General features: G+C 42.9%; 2 protein-coding genes across 2 annotated transcripts; one reads left to right on the forward strand and one right to left on the reverse strand.

Annotated features, from left to right (window-relative positions):
- Positions 1-2,085: 2,085 nt before the first annotated feature.
- Positions 2,086-7,090, forward strand: LOC104281332 (insulin-like growth factor-binding protein 7; the record flags this gene model as incomplete). Its single annotated transcript, XM_009879290.1, has 4 exons — positions 2,086-2,195; positions 3,193-3,309; positions 4,411-4,537; positions 6,848-7,090. Coding segments are annotated over 4 exons (374 nt in total), but the record flags the coding sequence as incomplete, so codon positions are not given.
- POLR2B (polymerase (RNA) II (DNA directed) polypeptide B, 140kDa) lies at positions 7,037-27,242 on the reverse strand. The gene is made up of 24 exons (XM_009879288.1): positions 27,172-27,242; positions 24,756-24,906; positions 21,523-21,635; positions 21,040-21,259; positions 20,001-20,159; positions 18,878-19,042; positions 18,153-18,349; positions 17,306-17,425; positions 16,767-16,953; positions 15,427-15,570; positions 14,997-15,136; positions 14,753-14,864; positions 14,029-14,183; positions 13,571-13,769; positions 13,291-13,459; positions 12,726-12,822; positions 11,502-11,596; positions 10,981-11,231; positions 10,804-10,893; positions 10,472-10,579; positions 9,916-10,029; positions 9,662-9,822; positions 8,194-8,389; positions 7,037-7,289 (listed from the first exon to the last, which is right to left on the reverse strand). The coding sequence occupies exons 1-24, from the start codon at positions 27,240-27,242 to the stop codon at positions 7,200-7,202; spliced, it is 3,504 nt and encodes a 1,167-aa protein (XP_009877590.1). The 3' UTR covers positions 7,037-7,199.
- Between the last annotated feature and the right edge of the window lie 40 nt (positions 27,243-27,282).

The raw sequence follows: 27,282 nt of genomic DNA on the forward strand, positions 1-27,282 counted from the left end.
GAACTGCCAAGCATCCTATTCTCCCTGTTGTTCAAAAGACACCAGAAAAAAAAGAACAGCAGGGCTGTGCAGAAAACAAAACAGCTGTGGTGGGGAAGGAGAGCAGAGTGCATGACCTGAGGTGGCCCAGTCATGGGGATAGCAGTTCCCTGGGGTGGCCACAGCCCTGCTGTTGCATGGGGGCCAGGCAGCGCTTTGGGCAGGAGCACACTTTGGGCAGAAGCAGGGTGTGAGTCCCTGCAGTGGTACTAGGGGAACAACCTCCAGCAGGGTGCTGCTGAGGGCACAGAGCTGGGCACGGTCTGGAGGTATGGATGTGCTCTGGGCCACCTGGAGCAAAGGTAGTTCTGTCACACCCCTCTCTTGGCCAATAAACAGGAACCAACTCATGCAGCAGCACAACCACCAAGATGCAAGAGATGTAATTAAAAGCTGCTTAGAGCCTTTTCTCTGCTGAGAGACTCAGCTCCGTGCTGATGAGGAGCACCTGGGTTATGATGTCTGCCAGGAAACCAGCCTGTACTGTTCATTAGGTGTGGTTCTAACCATCCCCCAGGGCTACACATAAAAATTCCCTGCTTCTATGCAGCTACCTCCTGTTAAAACCAGGACTGGGATACCTCTGCAATGGAGAATTTGGATTGCAGCCACCCCTGGTCTCTCAGCAGCTTCCCACCAGCAAGCCATGTAGTTGTTCTCAGACAGGGAAGTCTTGGAAGAGAAGAGCAGACACTTATTTAGGAACACATCAGCTGCTCAAGAGTGAGGACCCACCTCAGTATCCCTTGGGCTAAAACAGAGGGGTGGCTGACATCCTATGGACAGTGGTGATAGCACTGTGGAGCTTTTCCCAGGTTCCAAGGAGGAAGAAAGACACTAGCTTTCTGCTGGAAGATGCTGGTGCAGTGGTGCTGCTGCACCTGAAACCCGCACCTCTCAATTTTAAGCAAGAGGGCTGCAGGGCAGAGTGCAACATGCAGGGCTGAGGTCAGTGTGTGTTCAGGACCTCAGAAGGATCATCAGGACCCAAATCTGCCCCTTTCTTAATGGGGCATGGTCTGTGATCTAGCATACCCGGGGGCTTCAGTCAAGCTGGCTCCAGAGTACTTGTTCACGTAGGAAATGCCTTCTCCTGGTGGAGCCTAATGGGAGCTTCAGTTTCCTGTTACTGCCTGCATCTTCAGAGCACAAGGGGAAAAGCTGCTGTGTTCTTCAAGCTATCAATAAGTGGAAATAAACACTATGTGCTCCTTTGGTCTGCGCTTCCTATTGTGTGGAATTAATGGCTTGGTTTTGCAAAACAGCCCCACTAAAGAGGGATTGAACAAAAAAGGCTATTCTTCATTTCTTGGGATATGGGTTACGTCTCCAACATTTCTCAGCCTGAGGGGTAAACATCTCCAGCCAGATCTGCAAAACAGCTCTGTTCCCATCTGGCTTTGGAAATAACTGCCTGCTTAACCAGGGATGGAGCTCTCTGGGGAAAAATGGAGCTCTGCATTCACCTGGTCCCCCTCCCAGATCCCCCCCAAAGAGAACTCTTCCACTACCCTTTGGCTGAATGTTGCACACAGGTGAAACAGGAGCAGCATAACACTGAATTTTGCTAGCCAGCTGCCCCAGGATTTGGTGCAGATTAAAATCATGCTGGAGAAGAGGATGCTGTAAAGCTGGCCAAGCTATCTGTGGCGTGGGAGAGCAAGTGGGACCTTGTCTCCTTGGGGGGGGTCCTTTGCTCCATGCCAGCTGAGTGTCAGTGACGCACTTGGTGGCTGCATGGTGAGCAGAGGCAGCAGATTGTGAAGCCCTGCCTCTAGGGTAATAGAATATAAACACTATCTTACCTCTAACCTCAGTCTTACAAATAGATGGACCAATCACCTGAACATTAGTTGGATGCGTGTGTAGCTTTGGAGAAGGAAGGGCTGTGATGGGCGATCAGTCCAGCAAACTTTGCTCCAACCAGAGACTCCCTTCACCTCATCCTTGAAAACACATCAGTAGTGACTGGCTCCACTTAAAAGGATAGCAAGGACACAGGTTTGCTGTCACCCAGTGCTTAAAAGCATTTATCTCTTTTTGCAGGACCCTCTATCGTCACCCCTCCTAAGGACATCTGGAATGTGACAGGAGCACAGATCTACCTGAGCTGTGAAGTCATTGGCATCCCAACTCCTGTCCTCATCTGGAACAAGGTAAGGGCTCTGCTAGAAGTGCTTACAGCATAGCAAACCCCAGACAGCTGAAACTGCCTGATAAGCATAAAAGCCATAGCAAATCCCTTCTTAGAAACACACATCTTTGATGAGATCTCCCATTTGTGCAGTTCCCATCCACCCCCAAACATCTGGCTTTGCTTTGCCTTTAGTCATTCCTTTTTTTAAACTCTTGTTGATCCTGAGGCAGAACAGGACTTGTGTTTCTCTTGGTAGCGCCTGGTATTCAGAGCATGTGGGGAATGTCTCTTGACCTGCTGTCACCCTGCCGGCAGCACTGGCTCTGAGGTTGCTGGACACGGCTCTCGCCCCCACCAGGCACAGGAGCTGCAGAGGGCATTTCCCTCTGGTGCTGGTTTTGGCAGCACGGTGGTCATACCTGGCTTAGGGCAGTGGCCAATGCCAAGCAGAGGGTCCTCACCATAGGGCTGAGAGCCACTGTGTGGCCCCTGTAGCCTCTTTCAAATGCCACAGGTTTGTGGACGCTTGGGAAGGGTCTTAAAATTGAGCTGAAACATGACTAGCTTAAAAATACTACACAGAAAAAAAAAAAAAGTAGATTGGCCCAACGATTTTTCTGTTCTGAGACCGCAAATTTTTTTCATAAGGGTCCCAGAGCAGACTGTTAGGTGAGCATGCAGTGTAGGAATGTTGACCCAGACAGCATTTTCTGCTTGTAAACAAGCAGACACCATGTTTACACTGACTGTCGGTGCTGCTTTGCTTTTCGTGCGTCTTCCTCAGGGCAGAGAGACTGCTTGACCTGGTGATAGCAATGGCTGAGCACCACTTACTCCGTGCTACACACTGGGCTCAGATCCACAGCCCTGGGGAATGTCTGCACTACCGTGCTCTCATCCATCCTAAGCCCACATAGAGGAACTGCCTGGTTTGCTGCAGCAGAAACCGTTGGTCCTTAACAGTTCTCGCATAAATAAACCTCAAAATTCTTACCCCTTTCCACCCTTCTGTTTAGATAATTCGGGGACAGTATGGTGTCCAGAGGATGGAGCTTCTGCCTGGGGACCGGGAAAACTTGGCTATCCAGACCCGAGGGGGCCCTGAGAAACACGAAGTGACTGGCTGGGTGCTCGTAAGTACTTTGCATCTACACAGAGCTGCACAACCAGCACAGAGCGGTTTGCAAACGGCTCATGAACAAAGAACAGTGCAGAAGACCTATGGCAACAGACGGGGCATTTAGAGAACAACCTGTGTGAGTTAGGCATGAAGCGTAAGGCTGGCTGCTGGCTCAAGTCTTACCCACTGCTGGTTTTCCCCTCAGTCTAGCAGGCAGCAGAGCCATGCACTGTACAATCAGAGAAAGCTAGACTGACATAAAAGATCTGCTTTCTATATGTCATCACTTACCTGCTGTCATGAGTAGGAAGGAGACCCTTTCCCTGTTTAGGAAGAAATCAGTACAGAGGCAAGGCACCCCCTGAGACCCACCCACAGCTGAGGAGCCCTTATAGCTATCAGAACTGCCTTTCCTTCAGTGAAGCACATCACCCACCTGAGCACAATGCAGAACAGAAGCCACCACCTCTCACTTGAGAGACCTCCTGAGCTGTGGGAGTACCTGCAGGCTGATCAGCGATTCCCACACATCAGAGGGAGCCGCTATGCATCCCAAAATGAGTATTACAAATAAAGTGCCTCCCAGCTGCAGAGAAGCTGGCAGCAGGGGATCACAGCTTAGGGTCTCGGGTTCCCACAACGACTTGCAAAAGCAGAGGTAGAAACAAGGAGAGGGAAGGCTCTGAGGCCGTGATTTTGCTGAACATGTCAGTTCCTGTAGTAGGAAGGCTGCTTCTTCCTGCCTCCCTTCCCCTTACCAAGCATGCAGTGGGGTCTGACACATCTGCAGACTAAGAAAACAATAAAAGAAAAGGAGAGCGCGTTACAGCACATGTAATTTGACCTAGCAGAGGAGAAGAAATCCATGGAAGTGAGCGCTTGTCCCAAACCTCACTGGTGAGAGCCACCACCATCTGAACCAGACTGCTTGGAGCAGACAGAAGAAATCATGCAGTCAATGGTGTTCCCTAAGTTTTCACTGCTACTTCATGCACTCCGTTCATTTTCTGTCCCAAGCAATTCACAAGTTATGCAAGACGCTTTAAAACAGAATCACCTCTGCCTACGCACAAGATACTTACTGGCTGTATGTGGGGCGTGTTTCTTCCCCTAGATATCTCCTCTGAGCAAAGAGGATGCTGGAGAATACGAGTGTCATGCATCAAATGCCAAAGGAGAGGCAACAGCTTCTGCAAAAATCCATGTTGTGGAAACTCTGCATGAAATAGCCCTGACCAAAGGTAGGTAGCACAGCTCTTTTCCCTAACAGTTTACTCAGTTATTTGATACAGAAGAATCAGCTCTAATGCTTTTTGGAGAAGAAAAAACAAAAGAAGCAGCACACTAGAAATACCAGTTATACTGGGTTTGACAAAACAAGCTGAAGTGGGCCCATGTGAATCTCACGAGGTTCAAACATGGCTAAGTGCAAGGTCCTGCATTTGGGTTGGGGCAACCCCCGGTATCAATACAGGCTGGGGAAGGAGCAGACTGAGAGCAGCCCTGCAGAGAAGGACGTGGAGGGACCGGAGGATGAAAAACTGGCTCCAAGCCAGCAATATGTGCTCACAGCCCAGAAAGCCAATTCTATCCTGGGCTGCATCAAAGAAGTGGGGCTAGCAGGTCAAGGGACATTATTCTGCCCCTCTGCTCTGCCCTGGTGAGATCACACCTGCAGTTTTGTGTCCAGCTCTAGAGTCCTCAGCACAGGAAAGACATAGACCTGTTTGAGCAGGTCCAGAGCAGGGCCACAAAAATGATCAGAGAGCTGGAACACCTCTCCTGTGAGGACAGGCTGAGAGAGCTGGGGTTGTTGAGCCTGGAGAAGGCTCCAGGGAGACCTTATTTTGGCCTTTGACTACTTAAAGGGGGCCTAAAAGAAAAATAGGGACAGACATTTTAGTAATGCCTGTTGTGATAGGACAAGGGGTAATGGTTTTAAAATTAAAAAGTGTAGATTCAGACTAGCTGTAAGGAAGAAATTTTATACAGTGAAGGCGGTGAAACACTGGAACAGGTTGCCCAGAGAAGGGGTAGATGTCCCAACCCTGGAAAAAATTCAGGGTCAGGTTGGATGAGGCTCTAGCTGAAGATCTAATTGATGTAGTTGAAGATGTCCCTGCCCATGGCAGGGGGGTTGGACTAGATGACATTTAACGGTCCCTTCCAACCCAAACTATGGTACAACTCCCAGCAAATCTCAGCTGCTAGAGTTCTCAAAGGGTTGTTAAATAACTCTCAAAGTGCTGTAAAGCACTGGAGATTAAAATACCAAGTTAAAACCACTTTTTTGGCTTTTTACAAAGCAAGTTCCAGTGGTTTTTCAGCCCCAAATCTGTATCTTTCTTTCACTGTTCCCAGGATGCTTCCAAACTTACCCATGTCTCCTGGGAGCAGCGCTGGCACAACCAGCCCCAAGCCTGCAGGGGAACTTCACTCAAAATTCCCACCAAGTCCCCGCACCTCTTTGTATTTTCCCCAGTCTAGAAACCTCCTAGCCCCTGCCATTCTCTCCATATGCTGGAGGGTCAAACCCAGGAGTGGACAGATGGGCCACAGTGGGCCTTTAGGCAAAACGTGAAGCCTTTACCTTCCAGCCAGTTTTCAAACCCAGGTCCCTTTGCCAGGCTGCATACAAACCAATGGCAAACCAACCACCCTCATTCCAGCCGCACAGAGGATGTAGCACAGCCACATGTGCTTCGAGTAAATCCAGAGAGCTGGAAGAGTAACTGTAACCACGCTGGAGGCAGAGGCACTGGGAGCAAAGCATCCAGCTAGAGAATACTCTGCTGCCCAAATCCACTTTCAGACATAATTCTTAGTTTTAATCCCAGTAGCTTTATCCAAATCATACAGTCTTGACTTTCTGTATCCTTTTAACTTCCTTTAAGGAGAACAGCACGCAGCATTGAAATAAAAGCATAAAATTAATCCAAACTGCACTTAACGCACAGGAGCCTTGCTAAAGGTTTTTAGCTAGCCTCTAATCCCTTTTCAAACATCTTATTTATGGATGCGAATGAAACTGTGTTTCACTGAGTTTGCCAGAATACTCCAGAATAGATGATGCTCACCTCCCACCCTCGCAGCAACTACTGGGAGGTTGTAGTACTGTGCGTATTGTCTCACGGTTTATTCCTTATGCACACACCACATGTTACAGCTGTTTCTTTTCAGCTGTAGGAGAGCTCTCAAGTAAGCATGCTGTAGCTAAGCAATATCCTGGCAGTCCACGATTACCAAAAGGAAATTGATAACACTAATGGAACAGACGTCATAGCTACACACTACGCGGTTAGGGAGTCTGTGTCCCACAGCCAGGTGATCTCAGCACAGAAAAATGCCATCTGTTACCAAGCCAGTGCTGCTCTAGTTCTGCAGCGGGGAAGGAAAGGAAAAAAAAGAAGGAGGGGGTCAGGGTCGAGCTGTCAGGTCTCACCCTCTCAGCTACGACATCAGACAATTCACTCACTGTGCTCCTGCCCAAGTTGTGATATCACCCCATGGACAGTACAGATCATGACACGGTTTTGGTTTTTTTCCCACAGATGATGGTGCAGAGCTGTGATTTGAGGACTTTCACTTACGCGCAGTTTTAAATTAGTACTTTGCAAAGCTGCAACCCCTGGCTTTTTCTAGTTCACTATTCACTTCCTCTTAACTCCCTTATTCCTTGATTACCAATTTGCTTGCACACTTCTTTCACAGATACATAAATAAAAGATTCACAAGTTTGATTACAAATTTTAATTCTATTTACAGGAAATAAACATACTTTTGAACAGCACATAGCAGAGGAGTAAAACTGTATTTTAAATGCAACCTACAGAAAATGAAACAAAACCTGAGCACTTCAGTCTCACCGTTTAAAAAAAATAACCCACACACCACTTTTAAAGGCTAAACACTCATCATACGAGGTGCAATACTCATAGACATCAGTTCTTGGAAGAGGAGTTTGCAGGCGTAGGGCATTCGAACCAGAGAGATCTGGAAAGAGATTTCAAAAGGCTTGTGATAAGCACTCCTAAAGCATCGACTTCCACCACCCTCTCCACAAATAACTTGTCAAGTTTTTGGCTCAAATGTGAATCCGGAGTTATGCATGAAAGCATTTAACAAGAACTGCTCGCAGGCAGTAACAAAGCAAGAAGGAAGCTGAGACTGTCTGTAGAGGCTACACAGCAGACATCCAGAACACATCTTTAATGATAAAACCTGTAGCCAAGGGATCTGGTCTTAAACTAGAGCCATTTAACAAGAGAAAACGTGCACAGCAAAGTGTGCCTGACATGCAGTAAATGCAGATTGCCGGCACATCTCTCTTCAGTAATCCCAATGCCATTATTAAAATTGCAGCAGTCAGTCCGTAGCACCAGAACAAGCCTGTTTAAGGCAACTGTGTTTAGCTCTGCTGCCACTCTCCTTTGACACAGTTCTGTAACCAAGCGCACACCACAGAACTTTTTTCCCCCGCCCCCCATTAAAAAAAATAAAGTGCAATACAAAAGATCTCCCATGGGGACCCTGCTCTGCAAGCATAAATATCTTCAGGGGAACAGACAGTCATAAGGGCGATGGCTCTAAATTCCTGTGATTCCGAGTTTTACTTCTAAAAATAAGCACTCAAATGTTTACTTTGAAAGTCTCTGAAAACTTTGCAGTGAAATACTTGAACAGCATTTCCTGCCACATGACAAGCCAACACTGTAAAATTAATAAGGAAACATCCAAATTAACTAGGACACTATAAACACTTAAAACAGTTATGAAACTAAAATAGCAATTGTTCTGGTGCTTCTTTAAATATTTACTTCCCTATCCTCCTGTTCACCCAGCTGGCATTTCCTCTTACCCGCAAAGAGAAACGCTGGCTGATGAAAACCACACGTACCTGAGTTTTATTACGGCAGCCCCGACATTCATAGGTGTGAGTCCTTGTGTTTGCAATTGCCATAATACCACAGAGGTTACAGACATGGACTTGGTACGGGTCTGAAGCTTCAAACAATCTCTCTCTCAAGAATTGGGCTGCTCCGTGAGCAATCTGGCAGTCTCGCTCCATTTCTCCGAAACGAAGGCCACCATCACTGAAGAGAGGGGGAAGGGAAAAGAAAAAAAACCAAAACACAAAAACCTCGACTTTCAAGTACCTTGGCAAAATACATGAGTTTTTGGTGGAATAAGTAACTTAACAGAAACACAACAGCGGTATAGCAGTATTACAAGGCAGGAGTAAAGTTGTACACTAATTTTCCTCTAACATTTCAGAATAAAACTGTTGGGAGATAATGCAGACACAGTAATAACTGCTGCTGTGCATTTCTAAAGCACATGCCAGACAACAAACAGCCACAGCACAACCGTATAGCAAAATGAGGTAAACAATTAAATCATTCTCTGCGTATCTGTGGTGGATTTAACCTTGGCCGGCAGCCAGATGCCCACCAAGCAACTCTCACTCCCCCATGTTGACAGCACAGGGATACAAAACAAGATGGAAAAGCTCACGAGTTGAGATAAAACCAGTTACCATCACAGGCAAAACAGTCTCAGTATGGGGAAAATTAGTTTAATTTGTTGTTCAATAAAAATGAAGTAGATGGTGAGAAGCAAAGACGAAACTAAAAACATCTCCCCTACCAACCCTTTCCCATTACTCCAGCGTGGGATTCCTGCCATGGGACAGTCCTTCGCAAACTGCTCTCGCATGGGCCCTTCTCGTGGGGCACAAATCCTTCAGGAACAGATGGCAGCAGAGCAGGTAGCCCACAGATCACAGATCCAGCCAGGAGCCTGCTCCAGCGTGGGCTTTCCACAGGCCGCAGCATAATTACCTGCCCCACAGCAGTCCCCCACAGGCTGCAGGTGGACAACCTGCTTCACCATGGTCTCTCCACGAGCTGCAGAGGAATCTCTGCTCTAGCACCCGAAGCACCTCCTCACTCTCTCCTCTGACTTGGGCGTCTGCAGGGCTGTTCTTTTTGTGTTTTCTTACTCCTCCCTCACAGCTGCTGTGCAGCATTTTTTACCCTTTCTCAACTGTGGTACCACAGAGGTGTCACCAGCATCGATGCCAGGCTCAGTTTTGGTCTGCAACAGGTCTGTTGCCAGCTCCAAGGGGCTGCATCCAGCACAGGAGAACCCCTGCTCCCTTCTCGGAGCACCACCCCAGCAGTACCTCCTGCCACAAAAGACTTGACACCTGCACCCAATACATCCTATTAAGCCAAACACATGAAAACGGGTGGCTAATTGGGGTGAGCTAATTAAAGTTCTAGCTGTGAAGCTGAGGCAGGGAATTTTTAGGGCTAAAAAACTATAAAAGACGACACTGTATAGAAACTAATAAACATCCTTACCGAGATCGACCTTCCATGGGCTGTCTGTTAAGTATCTGGATTGGCCCTCTTGCACGAGAATGAATTTTGTCATCCACCATGTGCTTCAATCGCTGATAATAGGTAGGACCAATGAAGATCTGTGACGTGATTTTTCGGCCAGTGAAGCCGTTGTAGAGGACCTAAAGTAGTCAACGCAATCACTGAATCATAAGCCTTGCTATCCATCAACCGCATACTAAAAAAGTTACAGTGAAGGTATATTTTGGTTATACCTCATTTCCTCTTAGATGATAGCCATAATCTGATAAAAGATTGGAAATCTTCTGCACGTTGACAGCATCATTAAAAGGTGTAGCATCACCAATTTCCCCCTTGTTTGCAGACACCTACAGAGAGGAGTTTTGAAAAACCTTGTCAGATTTCTGAAGGACTAGTCAGACAAAATTAAGCTACTTCAAACTGCTTTAACTTTTAATGCCAGAACTTGAGATGCCATGCCCATGATAGCATCCTATCTTGCTTTTTTTATCAGCTATGTGATTTATAGTAAGATTTTAGAAAAAAAAACGCACCACATAGTATCAACAAATTTGCTATTCCTTTTTTTGGGTCACAGGAAACATTTGGAATAAAATCAACAGGCAAGAGAGCACACTGTAGTCTGATGTGCTGGACAAAATTCACAGGACTGTAGGCCTTCCCCAAGAAACCTGCTTTTGCTATCAAGTAACTGGAAAATCTTCATTTTTTAGTGGATTTACATTACCAGTGAACAGTAGCTTTAAAGAAAAAGTTGCTTAAACACGCAGCGTAAAAGATTCTTCTTACCTTCCCCTGAAGACACTCAATCAAGTGACCAATGGTCATACGAGAAGGGATGGCGTGGGGGTTGATAATTATATCAGGTGTGATGCCTTCACAAGTGAAGGGCATATCCTAGGAGCAGGGAAACAGAGTCAGTACTTCCCAGAATATCAACTTTAAGAAAAGCAGCTGCAGTCTTTTAAGGCATTTCAAAGGCACAAAGTACCATGTGAGAAGCTAAATTTAAGTCAATGTATTGCACCTGAGTAGATATTCCACAGACAGCACACTTAAGGCAGTTCCAGTGCTAAGAAGATCAGAGATAAGAAGGAAAAAGGAAAAAAAGAAATCACTACCTCTTGCCTGTACTGGATACCACAGGTTCCTTTCTGACCATGTCTGCTGGCAAATTTATCTCCAATTTGTGGGATTCTTACAGAGCGTACCTGTAAGGCATAAGAAACCATTCAATAGGTAACTTAAACACAGAATGAAAATGATAAGAAGCGGAAAGCACACCCAACAGCACTCACCCTAATCTTGCAGAACTTGTATCCTTCCTGGTTAAGGGTTACCATGACCTGATCTACAATACCCGTCTCGCTAGTTCGCAGGAAAGTGCTGCAGTCTCTCTTTGTGAAGCGTCTGTTAGTGCTTTCCAGTTCATCTTCATTCTCTGGCAGCGTTACTGTTTTGCCAATGATGACATCATCCCCAGACACACGTACCCCAGGTGCTATCAAACCATCATCATCAAGTTTGTCATAGATTGCATGTCTCATACCTTGAGGAGGGGAGGGGGGAAAAAAACAAACAAATTTTTCACCATACTGGCTTTGATGTTCTGTAGAAATTTGGCAAGTCTACTTGCAACTTCAGACTACTGCTAAAGATAATTTTAGGCAAGTATCTCAACTGATGTATTTTTGCTATTAATACAGGCATTTCTGCTATTTTATATGCATCAAGATAAAGACTGAATCAGTTCAACAATGTTAACAACCTTGCCCACAAAAATTTAAAAATTCAGTCTTCATACACTCCTGTGTCTTACCTTGGCAAGTTTCACGGGTAGGCTTTTCAAAAACTTCCTCTTGGTCATACCCTTTTTTAGACTCCTGTTCTTTGTATGAGCGATAGAATACAGATCTGAAACAAAGTTATAAAGCCTTCTTCAGTGAAACCAGCATAATTTTTCCTCATCTGTACCTCTCAATTTCACTATATCACCCTTTTATCACATATTATATGACTACTGTTACTAATGACAACCAAATAAACCTTTCCCCTGAAGTTAGACTGACCATCACTGAGGAGGGGAAAACAAAACCAAAACATACTCCGCCAAACAAAAAAACCATTTCAGGTGGCATTTTGATGGTCACTTTTCAGACATTTGCCAAAATACCTATAGATAACATGCTCATATCTGATGAACTGCAGAGACCTTTGGATCTGCTTGACATCTCAAAAATAGTTATTATTCCTAAAGATGATTCACATCACCATCCTATCTTTCTTGCACTACTTTTCTCCTTATATCTGCCATTTTGCAACCATTTTTAAGACTTCTACTGCTACCTTGCAGTGCCACACTCAGTACAACTGAGCTGCAGAGGAAAAATCCCAATTTATACAGGCTTCTTTCTGAGGCTTTAGGGGTTTTGTTTGCTGCCTGAGTTGCCAGCACACCAAGCCACAGCCTTTCAGATAAGTATTATTCCCATTTAATTGCTCCCATGCACGTGGAAGGTTCTATAAAAATTTCACATGAGCCTAATAGTCTCCTATGTATTCTATGCTGAAAATCACCGGTTGGAAGACACCAAGCACATATTTCTTAGGCTCAACTTAGACACAAAAAAAAAAATGAAAACCCCCCTAGAAACTCATTGACTAGCTATGCAGCTAACCACAGTCATCTAAAAGATGCAATGCACAAAGTCACATCAGTTGCCAGTTGCCCCAACAGCAGTCCCTTCTAAGGAGAAGAACATGCTAATTCACCCTGGTAGCAACTGTCAGGCCACTAAAGACTATGTTACAAAGCTGCAATATTCCCATTAAAGAGTTCATACACTGGCAAAAGTTATCCATTGTCATTGTGCTCCTCCTTCCGTGACCGTTACAAATAAATAAATAAATTAAAAAGCTTCTCAGGTTGTAAAGATTTGGAGCATGGTGTCTGCCAGCATAAGACACACTTTTTTTGAACCTCTAGACAACTCAATATACTTTTGTCTTTTTCCAAGTAGTTAAAAAATACACAAAGTCTTACCTGAAAAAGCCTCTGTCAACAGCAGAACGGTTCATGATGACAGAGTCTTCCTGGTTATAGCCCGTGTAGGACGCGATGGCTACAATTGAGTTTATACCTAAAATGCACAGAGCAAATACTTTGAAAGGATGTACACATACCAAACTGGCATTACTTGCAATTTAAAATAAGTTGTATTCTCTACAGTGAAGATGTTCTACTCTGAGGAAAAATCTCCATGTTCCACACACAAAAACCATGTAGTAGCAGGAAATGCAACTTTGGGTAGGAAAAAAAAAAGTCAAGAGTGACCTCTTGTGAAGAATCTAGCAAATGCCAGTACAGAAAATGCATTTCTTCCAGCTGGATTTTAGCAGACTAGTGGATAAAGTAGTTTCAGCTGCAACACTAGTAATGTATTTTTTGAAGTTTAGGTGTCCTGCCACAAGGTAACATTTAACCTACAATTAATTTTTATATTAGATACATTTGCTAAATATTCAGGCACTCCAGACATAACACTCATGAAATAGCTTAAACAAATCAGTAGTATTTTTTGTGTAATAAACATTAATGGACAACATACCTGCTGGTAACTCTCTAAATCGCAAGTACTCCATGGAGCGTGTTGTTACAAGGGGCTTCTGAGGATAATACAACACATGTGCCAGCGTATCCATACGAACGTGGAAGTTTGTGATGTAAACTCCCATAGCCTGTTTACCCATAGCAGACTGGTACGTGTTCCTGGGAGACTAGACAGACAAGGGAAGAGCAGCACATATATGTACATAAAGCTCTTTATACAGACACCTGTGGGTTTTCTCTCAACTTTAAAAGCGGGCCATCAAAAGTGATGCACTCACCTGGTTGTGATCAGGGAAAGGGATGATGGATGCACACACTCCCAGGATCATAGATGGGTGAATCTCGCAGTGCGTGTATGTTGAGCAATACGCCACACCTTTCTCTTGCAAGTCATCCGGAGTCATCGCCAGCATCACGGTCTCCTCTTCCAGCGTATCAATGTACTCTACCACACCACTGGCCACCAGGTCCTGCCAACTGAATAACCAGTGTCTGAAATACTCAACTAACACAAAACGGGTCTCTCAGCAGTAAAAAGAGTAAGGACTACTACTACCGCTGCTTCAGTGTGATTAAAAAATAAAATTAAAAAAATCCAAAACACAAAGATACCAGGCAGAGAAAGCAACTTCATGCTGCACAAGGCTTTAAACATTTCTCTCTCCAAGCTGAGGGAACTTGCAGCTTCCAAGATGGAAAGATGAGCATTCAATTGAGTTTCAGGAACACATCTCACCTGTAATTGTTATACTCTCGTTCCTTCAGTTGGTCAATATGCCTTTTCTTCAGCAGCAACTTCTGTTTTTCCACAATTAAAAGGGGTCGACAAATTCTGCCTGCATCAGTATAGATGCGGATTTCTCGCTCACGGATATCTCTAATCATTGATACCTGTACAAGAAAGCAGCACTCCATGAGCACAAAGCCTCAGCCCAGAATCAGAACTACAGAACACAAAACAGGACCACAAAGTTCCCAAGGCAAGGACCTTACAAACATGAACACACCTACAAACAGAGACTATTTCAAGAGACTGTTTCCAGCTGTTTTCTCAGCTGGATCCTCTTTTAAAAAAATACAAAACAAAACAAACAAAAAGAACACCACAACCAAACATCAAACAACACGCAATGTCAAACAAGCAAAAAAACCAAGAAAGCACCAAAACCCCCAAAGCTCCCAAAAGAAAATTAAAAAAAACCCCACAACAAACAAACAAGCACTATGAAGTATGTTCAGAAAGAGACTTGTAAATAATACTATTTCATAGAATCATACACTGGCCTAGGCTGGAAGGGACCTTAGAAATCATCTAGTCCAACCTCCCTGTCATGGGCAAGGACGCCATCTCTCGACTAGACCAGGCAACACATGGGGTATTTGGAGCTTGCAAAGTAGTATCAAGGCATTATCCTCTCTTTTCTAAAAAGAGATCCAAACTCTTAATGTAAAATTTATACCTCTGACACAATGATATCCATCTGACGACGGAGCTTCCTTAGGGTATTCATGAGCTGCTCTGGATCTTTGTGTATTCCTACCCAGCAGCCATTAACAAAGATCTTGGTAGCACTAGAAATAAGGAAAAAACCAAGAAACAAATAACAACACTCATACCCACAAAACGAACCCACCACCAAGCCACTGAAGTGTTGTGCAAGATAAAAAACTTAAGTCTTTCTGAACAGTTTCATTTGCACATACTCAGCTATTGCTGCTGGAGATATTTCTTCCAGGTTTTCCATACTCCACTCTTCCAAGAATTCCAAAATTGGGGATGGTTGAGATCCCACAGAAATGTAAGCCATCAGAGCTAAGTTCTTCACAAGTCCTACTGCATGACCCTAGTAGAAACACAAAGTTAACTTGCATTTCTAAACCAAGAGATTCCCCCCAAAAGATCTGAGAACTTAAGCTTCAAGTCCTCAAGGAATGGGACACAAAATATGCTATTTACTGTACTAATTTCTACCACTCAACTACAGAGTTTGCTATAAAGCTAAATATTCATGTCAGCATTTTAAAAAAAAAAAAAAGTCCAAGTGATCACCACAAGTGCTATGGCTATAAAATGACTAGTGGATAAAAGCAGGTAGGCACAAGTAAGAACTGACATAAATACAACTTTCATTACCTCCGGGGTCTCAGCAGGGCAAACCATTCCCCACAGCGTATTGTGCAGCTGCCTGGGCTTTGCTAGTTTTCCATCTCTACCAATTGGAGAATTCAGGCGTCTCAGATGAGAAAGTGTAGATGCAAAAGTCAGGCGGTTTAACACCTGCACACAGCAAGGAATCCAATTAGTCAAAGCTTAAGTGTGTGTCGCTGACAGGCATCATGATGCATCAGAGCAAAGGATCAATGCCATCTAGAAAGTCCTGTTTTTTATTAGCAAAACTTTAGTTCACCACCACTAATTTTAGACTAAGTTTACTCTTAAAATTTCAAGCTCTTAGCCACTGTCGTAATGGCAGAAGTTTTCAGAGCACACTTATACCATGGCAAAACCCAACATAAACACAGTTATCCAAGCAGAGAGCTGGTTTTTGTACTGCATGTATATATGTATACACACACACACACACACACATATATATATATATATGTAGTGTAATAAGTGCATATACTCTGATCAGGTAAATAGAACGAGTGAAAATTGTAAAAAAAAAAAAAAAAATAAAATTTTTTATGCTGCATTTTCACCAGGAGGGCTTTTCAGCACAATGACACAAAGAGAGAGCTTGAAAAAACTCAGACAACTTAGTTACTAGCAAATCAACATTCACATGCTTTTCAGAGTCTGCTCAAGGCTTGTCAAAAATTTAAGAAAATTTATTTTTGCAGCCTAAAATGTAAGAGTTTATAAATAAACAAGACCCTCACACACATACACCATCAACAAACCATTGCCTCTTTCTTAACTTTGCTTTCCCCAGATTATGGTCTCATCGGGGTTCCAGACAACAAAACGTGCTCACATTTAAAAACTGTCACCTCTTTCCTGTTTCTACCTTTATGAGAAACAGGCTTTATGAGAAGCACTGCTCTGGGCTAATAAAGCCAGTGCTCTTCATCATTAGCTGTAGAATACGTAACTGTTGCATTACAAGGTGTTACTCAAGTTTCTTTAACCACTTGTGAAGCACTGAAAGTGATTAAAGAAAAGAAATCCATCCTCCCTAAAGATTCTCTGAGACTTGACCAGACACATAAGCATATGCTCTAACACAAGAAGTCTTTGTTACATCAACTGTTTAGCAGTGAATACAATAGCTAAAAACCAAACAGCAACAAAAAGCCTGAAACACCACACCAGACTCGACTACCTGGATCCTCATCCGTTTCAGCTATGGAAGTTTCTTTCTAAAAACAGTTCTGACAACATGCATGGCTGCACAACAATGTTAAACTCTTCCATGATATGGTTTTATGTATATCTGACAAATGCTACCATGCCTTATTTAGCTACTGTACCTGAGATACTCCTGCTCTGGCCTGATGAGCTTTCTTCTGGTCACCCCAGTTCCCAGTTGCCAACGAATACTTCAAACCATCTGAAATAATCCTCGTTTTAATTGCCAGTTCCAAGTTGAAATCTTTCCCTCTGTCAATAAACTTCTGTGCATATATTCTCACTTCCTTCAGCAAATTCTTAAACATTCTGTAGAAGAAGATGCCAAGAAACATGATTAAACAGCACTCTAACAATTCAGCTTAGTCAGCACTATTTGGGAAAAATGTCAACGTCCTCCTGAAAAGAAGCAAGTTATTTGTAACTAGGGAGAAGACTGACCCGTTTGTGAACACGCACAAAATATGCTTCATGACAAGTTGATGCTAGCCACTAACTATTAAAAGAAACTTACCCACTCCATGGAAAAGTCTCAATCAGATACAGGCTGTGTTGCCCAAGACAGGCTATCAGATATGCCAGAATACTCCAACTGATTTAGACGCAGAGTTTGCAACACCTCTAACATTATTTCCAAAGAAAACACATATATTATAGTTACCCTCTGAACAGGAAAGCTAACAGCGGTCCAGCAAGATCCAGTCTTTTGTTGCCATAATGATCTCTGTCATCAAGTTCTCTTCTTCCCAGTGCTGCCAGCAACAATCTATGAACCATATACCTAAGCAAAAAAGATGGTGTCTTAATTAACAGCAGACATGCATAACAAAGATTACATGCTTTCACAAATAGATCAGTCGAGCTGTTTCCTAAAGGCTATCCGTTCTAGATCTTTACGATACTGCTGTCCGAAACCAGACCTCTTCACTGTGTATGTCCTTAGAGGTGAAGGACCTTGAAAGTTCAAGTAACTACAGAGAAATGTCAATATTCACATCATGATGGCAATGTGTCTTCTGCTGCATGTCTGTCCCGTACTGTGACATGAGCTATGTTTAAGCATGTGGAATCAGATGTAAAAGGGTAAGTCAAGGGTAAGTAAGATGCCACAATTCATCTTCACACCAATCAGTGATCAAGATGTGCTAACAGTTTTAAAGACATTACAAGCAGCTTATCAGCAGCTATCTACACATTAGTCATCAACCTCTATATGTTGTCCGTGCAACACAACGTCAGAGTAATTTTTCACTACCATCACATCTAACTTAAGATCCAGGATGTGCTGGAGGCTTGTTTTGTTTCAACTTTTTCTAGTTCATCAACATTTGCGTTTTCTCAGCTACAAAAATATATCAGTGCCGTAAAGTTTAGCACTGAGCATCCAGAAGACTGAGATTAAAACCAGACTTCCATTCAGTGCTTTTTTTCCAATCACATCCATATATGTGAATAAAATCTGTATTCAAGATCTATTTGCAGACACATAACAGAAAACACTGACATACCCTAGAAAATACGCCTTCTTGGTTTCACAGAAGTCACTGACACCAACATGCGGGAGCATTTCCTTCTGCAAGACTTCTTTAGCGTACTTGATTCTCTTTTCTTTGGTGACACCGGGCTTCGCACCTCTTGACCCAATGAAGTTTAAAGCAACATTTTGCTCCTGAATCACAAATGCTTCATCCAGAGAAGGTTTGACCTAATGCACAAAATACAGCAAAATCTTGCAACATCCAGTGCATATTGGCATTGAAGGAAACTGTATGGCAATTTGCTAACGATTCTCTTCAGGAACTGCTAATCACTGATCCAGTTCTTTCTAGCTCTACTATAGCAGCTCTCCGAAGAGCAGCACCAAAGAGTAATGCAGAACGCAGGAAGCACCCAAAAAATACTTTAGGCTTCAGAAGATAGTTCCCACTCAAGTAAATTCAGGTACATTCAAGTGAATTCAGGTACAAATTGGATTAAAGTCAATGGCAGCAGGATAAAACCCTACCTCTCCAAACACATACTTGGTGAAATTTCCCCTGCGCTCTGATTACTTAAAATACTTATTAGAATAAGTTTAGGCAGAGAACTTCTTACATTTCTAACAGGCAACCCAAAAAAATAATAGAGCAATAAATTACAATTGGAAAACGAACAATACTTTGAATCACGGAGTAGCCACACCAACACATCACCAAGTGTCAAGCCAGAAAGTAAGTTATTTAACATATATTACCATCTCCATCATTTCTGGATCTTCAAAATCATATATGATATGCTCTAAAATGTCCCGGTCAGACACAAAGCCGAGTGCACGAAATACAATTATGATGGGGACTTCTTGTTTGATATATGGCAAAGTTGCTACAATGCGCTGACCAATAGCACTCTTCTTAGCACCCTGAAAAGACGGGAAAAAACCCACACACATTAGTCTTAAATTATCTTTGCTTTAAATATCTCTCTGGATTCAGACAATAGAGCACAAGTTTGTTTATTTAAACACTATGGGAAATCATGATTTCTCAGTACGCTAACTAAGGAGCTATTCTGAAATCTTAGTCCAGCAATGACCTTTTTATTTTAAAAACATTTCTAGCTCTAGAAGTATGCAAAAACTCAGAAGCTTTTTGTTGATATCCTATCCACCTTCAGCTCTCCTTCTGTCAGCTTAAGCCAAGCTTTTCTAATCCACTGCATAAGACTGTCCATTCTCATGATTTTTCAAGTAACTGCTCTCGTCTTCCAGGAAGAAACAAACACTGTGGGATGCAGAGGGACAACCACTCTAGAGTGCCCCAGCCATCAGGAGCGAGAGTGGTGTAAGATGAGAGTGGTGTTTTGGAATCTCCAAACAGCAGTGCAATGGTAAATGAGTACTGACACCTTGTGCTTCTGAAGTTAAGAATCACATTTATTTCCCCTCACAGATGGCACAGTAAGATGTTAAATATGATTTCACAGGTGGTCTGCAAAACAGATCTAAATACTAGCTTGGCCATCAGCAAAGGCAGGGTTGCTGCTCCCATTCTTGTGCTTTGTCAAAAAATGGGACATTGCTTGTTTGGATTTTCTAAAGCTCATTTCTAGTAATTCTAAAATTATTTTTTAGCCTCACCATAAATCACGTCACAAATTGAGCCTCCAGTCCAACCCTCAAATTATCCATACCAGAGACAGGTATAATCCACGAAAAACAATACATTTTAATTAATTTTACCTTTTTAACAACATAATATTGGAAGAAATATCTTCCAAAAGGTAAACAACATGAAGAGGCAGGACAGTAACAAAACTCCTAAAAAAAAAAAGTCTTCACTGTAAGCCCGAGGTCAGGGGGTCTTACTGCTTAGACATACCTGCCCACCTCTGGCCAGCATGCTAACCCAGATAGTACTTGTGGGTCGAGAGGAATTTTCCAGACAAGATCTGCACTCTCCTGTGTAGGCATACTTTGAGTCTTTCTTGGCAAACACGTACACTGTGTTTGTAGCCATTTTCTCTTGAGCAATCAGAACCTGTGTTAAAGTGAGAACACTAGTAAATAACCAACAGAAGGGCATGCTGAAAGCAACAAGCACATTGTGTTTCTACTATTCTTTCAGGTGCCTTATCTTTAAGAGCACCACGCAGCACAAAGTCAATTTGCCAAATTCAGCTGGATCGTATTTTATATTTTAAAAATACAGTATTAAGCAAAACACACGCCCAGTCAAAACAGAATAACAAAAAGACTCCAACAACACTGTTCTCTGTGATTTACTTACCTCACCACTAGCTGTGCTGAGACATTTCTGTTAGCTTTAGACACAACACTGATAAAAAAAAAATGTATTTCACTGTTTCCAAGGCCAACACACCACACACACATTTAAATTAAAATGCCAGCTCTGACAGTCAAGGCCAGATTTTTTTATTCCCCCCCGCTCCCAGAAGAAAAATACAATTCTACTTATTATTGCCCAGGTGTCAGTTAACAAAAGACTGATGATTTCATGGGTAAGGCACAAGCATGGAGAGGGTGGGATTTGCTAAAGCTGAATCCACAGCAATGGATGGAAGAACCTATTTTAGGAATAAAATGAATCTATACAGCTGCGGACAAACTGGAGGAGACCGCGAGCGAACAAGTACCTCATTTTAGAGACCATGCTGCTCTGCAATGCTGAAAATGGAAAATATCTAGAGTATTTAGTGCCATTCAGTGCAAAACAGTTTGAGATTGAGGAAAGGAAATGTGCCTCAGATAAAATAAAAGGCTTCTACAAGATCAAAAGCACTCATAGTAACTGTGATACACCAGAATAAAAGTGCTTACGCTCCCAGCAAAACATACAGAAACAAGTAACAGGACTTTTGGTGTCTGTAAAGATGGCTGTGCAAGGTATAACCCCTTACCTTTTCTGATCCATTAATGATAAAGTAGCCACCAGGATCAAGTGGGCATTCATTCAGTTCACAAAGATCACGGTCAGTTAAGCCATTCAACAAACAGTAGGTTGAACGTAACATAATAGGAATTTTTCCTATAAAAGTTTTTTGATGTTGTGTCTGTAACTGATCCTCCCCTTCTTTAATAACTGTTTTAGTTATATCCACATACAAGGGTGCTGAATACCTACAGGAAAAAACAACACCATTGTGTTATCTGTCAGTTACTGCTTGAGGTTGTACAGAAGGATCATGAACGCAGTTATACCAACGCTCATAGGTACACTAAGCATTATTATCAAATCACCATCTGGATTTAAAAACTAGACATCCAAATTTTCACACAGCAGTAATTACCATATTTTCAAGGCACTACTAAGGTGAAAAAGACTATCAATAACACAGAGACAGTCCTTCCTTGTGTTTATCCACTACAGAGTTTGTTCTTACGTAAGGTTTCTTAGTCTGGCTTCATTGGGCATCATAGGTGAGGGTGCTCCATCTCTTTCCCAATGTGTAGGTTTGGAGAGATATATTTGTTCAAACTTCAACAGATACCGGGGCTGGAAAACAGAAGGACACTTACTTGTAATAGAAGAAATGCCCATTTAGGTTGTTCAAGAGTGACCCTAGAGCCTAATACCAGATGCTGCCGCACGTCCTCAGCTCACAGTAAGGAAACAATCCCTCTTCAGATGACTAGATCAAAAAAGCAGTCAAAAACTTTCAATAATCTCTAAATACTTAATAAAAAAAGAGGAAACTGAAGGGTCAGAAATCACTGGTAGGAGAAGAATAAAATAGCCAAAGAGCTCTTCTTCCTATAAAATAAATAACAAACTCAAAATCTGCCAAGTCAGTGAGCACATCAACAAATAGAACATGCCTTATATGCCTGCTTAATTATGTAACTTCAGAAAAAACTGCTAGTTTTATGACACAAGAAGGTGAATCTGTTTCAACACACACAACGCGACAGCTGACATATCAAACAAGATGTGAGTTTTTCTAAGGCTTTGCTTCCACAATAAAACATCAAATTTAATAGCTTTGTTTTAGCTTCACACAAACCCTTTCACAGGCTACAGTGAAACCACAGGTACAAAAGGTCAGACAACTTTTAGCAATAGAACAATTCTCGGTACCTTCATTTTGCTCTGAGAGCCACTCATCCCACAGAATCCTACTGCAATGAGATTTAGAGCATTCAGATCACTTAATTCAAAACGCCTTGCATTTAAAATCAAGTGTAAAAGTTTTAAAACAAGGATCTTATCAAAGTGCATTTGTGTATCTACATTTCTGCAGTTGTGTATCCAGAGACAGAAGAATGAAGAAAAGAAGCGGCTACACAAGAACAGCTTTGTTGAAGTGCTTCATATGCACAGACTCAGTTCTGCTGCACAACTCTGCTGAGGAGTTCTTGCAAAAAGACTCTACTCACAGCGCATTCCTACACAGACCAAAACCCAGGGAGGTAGGGAAACATAAGCAGATCATCAGACCTGCATCTATGCAAGCTGAAAGACTTGTCGCTTTATTCTTCAAGTTGCTATTTCCCGCCACGTCCCTTTGCAGGACAGGAGATAACAAATAAAGAACTACAGTGCTGCCACCCCAACTGAGTATCTGCCTAGGAGTCAACTGAGAGTACCTATTACTAAAACAAAAGTTGAATTCCATGCAGGCATTTTACCGTATCTCAGCCATAAGGACTCCACTGTAGTATATCACCAAAGCAACACTTGCTCTGGCAGAGCAAGCTCCAACACAGAGAAAATAAAAGTCAGATTATGGTTTATGTCGCAGGTGATTTTAGCCTTTCTACAATATATTTTGAAAGTCCTCTGAGTCAGTACTCTCTGTGGACTCACTGTTGAAGGCAAAGGTGTAAATCATCCATTCCATACATTTTGTCTTATGTAGAGCCACAGAAGCTATCTTTTTAACATTTGCACTAGGTGTTTTTTTTTCCTCTAGAGATAAAATAGATTACTGCATCAATTTATTGAAAAGACCCACAGATTTCAGACACACCGAAGCATTATTGCTGGTCTATCCACAAGATGCACTAATAACTAGCCTTCTGCATTCAAGATATTCTCTCTTGTTATTACTAAACAAAACTGCTACTGGGGAAGGATATCCGTTATGAATAACTGAAAACACAGCACGCTGGTTAACACCAGTTCCCAGGATGATTCTATAGGATAAGTAAAAAAAAAAGAGATTCGAATTACCAGAAAGGACCTGAAAACATCTGATTTTAAAAAGGCACAAAAGCTTCCTACAATAGGAGGTGGCAGAGCCTTGTTGGCAAAGTTTTTGGTCGGAAAAAAAAAAAAATAAAATCTTTAAATTCCTAGCCAAAGAAATGCCTTTTTTCCTGGATTTGCAGGAGCAGCAGCCATGTACAACACCACGTTTCCCAAGTTCTTATGCAAGCACTCTCAAGCAGAACACATTTACCACAATGCTCTCTCTGAGAATAGCTGTTAAACCCTATGACATGCTATAAATTGCCTTCAAAATTTCAGGTTGAGAAGTGGAGGGAGAAGGAAGCAAAAAGTCAAACCAGTGCAACACACTCAAAGCTCCTTAAACTAATCCAGTATCTTCAAATGAGGCAAGAGTTTGCCTGTAAGTGACTGTGAAGGAAAAAGCAAGTTTCCTTTTTCTCATATCTAGACCTATTCCTAAAAAAATTTAAATAAGAAAGTAAAATAAATGAGAAAGTAAAATAACAGCTTTGGAGAGGGGGGGAAATGCAAACCACAAGGTATACAGCATGCTTGCAATCTGAACATTAACCATGTACAGCATGTACAGTAACTGCGGAAGTGCCCAGCTAGAGAATTCCACAATAATATACACAGAATAACAAAAGAAACATCAAGGAGATAAACATTTATGATCTGTTTGCCTAGCAAAGAAACGAAATCTCAGTTATTATCTCTATGGGCTAGTTGCTTGCCTGCAAAAGAAATGCAGAGTTAACACATGTAACAAATTCAACGCTCAGGTGTCCTACAGTTCCTTTAAGTCTCTACAGAGAAGCAGCAAGGGAGTGACCGGTAGCCAGGGAATGGATCACTTCTGGAACATAAGGGACAAAGATGACAGCACCACAGCCACTGCCAAAAGTGCACGCTCACTGCAGAAGAGCCATCACACAGCGCAGACCTTACACCAAAGAACGCTAATGGAGAACTTTTCAGCCATAAACCTTTCTTGCCATGGTAAAGCTGTCAAACATCAAAATCTCAACAAAACACAGTTTGCTTTTGGCTACCTGTCTTGCTCTATCACATCCCCGTGAGTGCAGTTTTATACAGCAACTGACAACATGAGCTGCAGCTGCCAATTGTTCTTTGTCATTTCTCAACTCAACCAAAAATTTAACCAACAGTAACTCTAGAGGAGAGGGAAGCCTAATTCCATGGACGACAAAGCTTTTGCATGTGTTTCTCAGCCACACACCCTGGAAACTTGGAAATACTATCTGGAAACTTGGCTACACACCTCATGGGCTCCAGAATTCACACTTCTGTCCTACTGATTGCATGAGCAGCATCATAACTCAGATGTATTTCCACCTCCCGAGATGGGGGCCGAATAAAACCCATCTAAAAAAATTCTGCATCGTAAAAAACACATCAGCTCTGCCAGGTGTCTCCACTTACCGGCTCTTCCACTTCTCCTGTGGCATGCTGGGCTTCAGCCTGTAAATCAATTGGTGGGGCATCTTCAACGATTCTCTGCACAGACATCTGAATAAACTCATCAAAGGAATCCAGCTGCTGCCTGACTAAACCCTTTTCATCAAAATAGGAGCTAAAAAAAAAAAAACAGTGCACAAATTTATTACAAAAACTTCGAACGCCATGAAACCGAGTATAGAATCAAGCACATTCACTTCTCCCAAGGCAAGAGCTTCAAACAGAGATAATCAAAACCACAGAACAATTGTCAGTGAATGAAGACATAGACACTACAAAGGGACAGACTTATTGCCACCTCTTGGCTAAGCCATGTCTGTGCACAGAGTCTGCCTTAAATTAGAGGGAAACATCGTGACTGAAAGCTCACTAAAAGCGGCTTTGGGTGAATTTTTCAACAATCATAGAATGGCCTAGGCTGGAAGGGACCTTAGAGATCATCTAGTCCAACCTCCCTGTCATGGGCAGGGACGCCACCTCTCGACTAGACCAGGCAACACATGGGGACCAAGTGGGAATCAAACAATGTTTGTGAATTATTTTGCTTTAATTAATTTTCCAAGCTGCTGTAAAGTGAGTGTGTGTCCCTAAGTCAAGGTAACAGTTCTCAGAACTTATCTTAGCTTGGAACCTTTCTGTTCTAGCTACACAGAGATTCTCAGATTCACTCCTCTTCCAGATCTCCCCTGGCCTTTGTGTCACCCAGCTTCAAACCAGCACAACCTAACTGTAAAAACCAAAGCCTAAATTCAGCCCCCTCACATCCTAACTTTTAGTGGCATGACCTAAACTTGTCTGCTGCATGAGCTCCTGGCAGCAAACTCCTCTACCTCATATTCCTGAAGACAGACACGAACCCACACTACTTCAGCTTCTGCTCCATTACTGCCAAGATCTACAGAGAAAGCTATTAAGAACCACCTCCCCACCTTTCCAAGATGGGAAACATACCCTTGGCTATCCTGCTGTTGCCACGCTGAATTTTGCCAGCACAGTCTGCTAGTGCACTAAGGGGAGGAGGCAGGGAAAGGTCAACTTGAATCACAGAATGGCTGAGGTTGGAAGGGACCTCTGGAGGTCATTGGCTTATCACCTCCCTCAAGAAGGGTCAGCTAGAGCTGACTGCCCAAAACCATGTCCCACACATTGTACCACCAAGGATAGAGACTCCATAACATTTCTGGGCAATCTATGCCAGCGTTCAGTCACCCTCACAGTAAAACAGTCTTTCTCCATACAGAGCACGGTGCAGCATCAGCTGAAAGACTTGTCTCAGTTACTTCCCTTCGCACTGAAAGCAAAAGTAGCACTCTTCAGGGGGGTGGAAAAGAAAGGACCTCCTGCTGATTCCAGCAGCACTTTCTTATCCCAGCTCGCTATCCAGATTGCCTGTGGGACCACCCTCGTAGACCTGATGTTCTGTTTGCAACCACTGCTCTAAAGTAAAAGTTGTATCCACTTTATGAATGATGCAATTAGCAGAAGAAACATTTCTTACTCATACTCTTTAACGGTCACAAGAAGCTGCAACAAGCTTTTGTAACAAGTCTGTTCTTAACAGCTCCAGGTTCAAGGTTGCTTTTAAATGTACTTAAAATGGATGTTCACGTCTTGCTAGGAAAACACTAATATGGTGAAATAGCCAAGTACCGATTTCCTAATGCCAGCACCAGCTACGAGTGCAGTGGGCAAAATCAAATACTTCATATGGAATCAAAATCCATTCTTACTTCATTCAAAACAGCATACCCCATGGGTGGTCGGTACGGCTTTTTAATCCCTAACAGCAACCCTGTTGTTTCTGCTTAAAGCTGTTCTGCTCTGAAAGTCGTAAATTTAGCACGATCAAGCCTGTAGCTTCCAGGACACACTGCTGGCAACCTGGGCATCACCGGCATGTCCAAGAGCATGTATTTTGAGGTGTTCATCACAGAATCATAGAAACATCAAGGCTGGAAAGGACCTTAAGATCATCAAGTCCAACCTACAGCCCTACACCACCCTGACACTAAACCATCTCCTGAAGTGCCACATCCAGCCGCTTTTTAAACACGTCCAGAGATGGTGACTCCAGCACCTCCCTCGGCAACCCATTCCAGTGCTTCACCACCCTTTTGGTGAAGAAGTTTTTCCTAATATCCAATCTAAACTTCCCCTGGCACAACTTGAACCCGCTCCCTCTTGTCCTGTCGCTATTCACTAGGGAGAAGAGGCCAACACCCCTCTCACTACAGCTGCCTTTCAGGGAGTTGCAGAGAGCAATAAGGTCTCCTCAGCCTCCTCTTCTCCAGGCTGAACAGCCCCAGCTCCCTCAGCCTCTCTTCATAAGACTTATCCTCTAGTCCCCTAAATACAATAACAGAGAGTGTGAAAAAGTCACCTAATAACGATCCAGCAGGCTTCTTGCCACAAGTCCGGGGTAATTTCATCATCGTCCTCATCATATTGCATATCTGCAGGGAAAGCACAACATTTAGGCCGGGCTTCCAAC

The sequence above is a fragment of the Apaloderma vittatum genome, unplaced genomic scaffold (assembly GCF_000703405.1).
Source record: "Apaloderma vittatum isolate BGI_N311 unplaced genomic scaffold, ASM70340v1 scaffold7302, whole genome shotgun sequence".
In the NCBI taxonomy this organism is placed as follows: Eukaryota; Metazoa; Chordata; class Aves; order Trogoniformes; family Trogonidae; genus Apaloderma; species Apaloderma vittatum.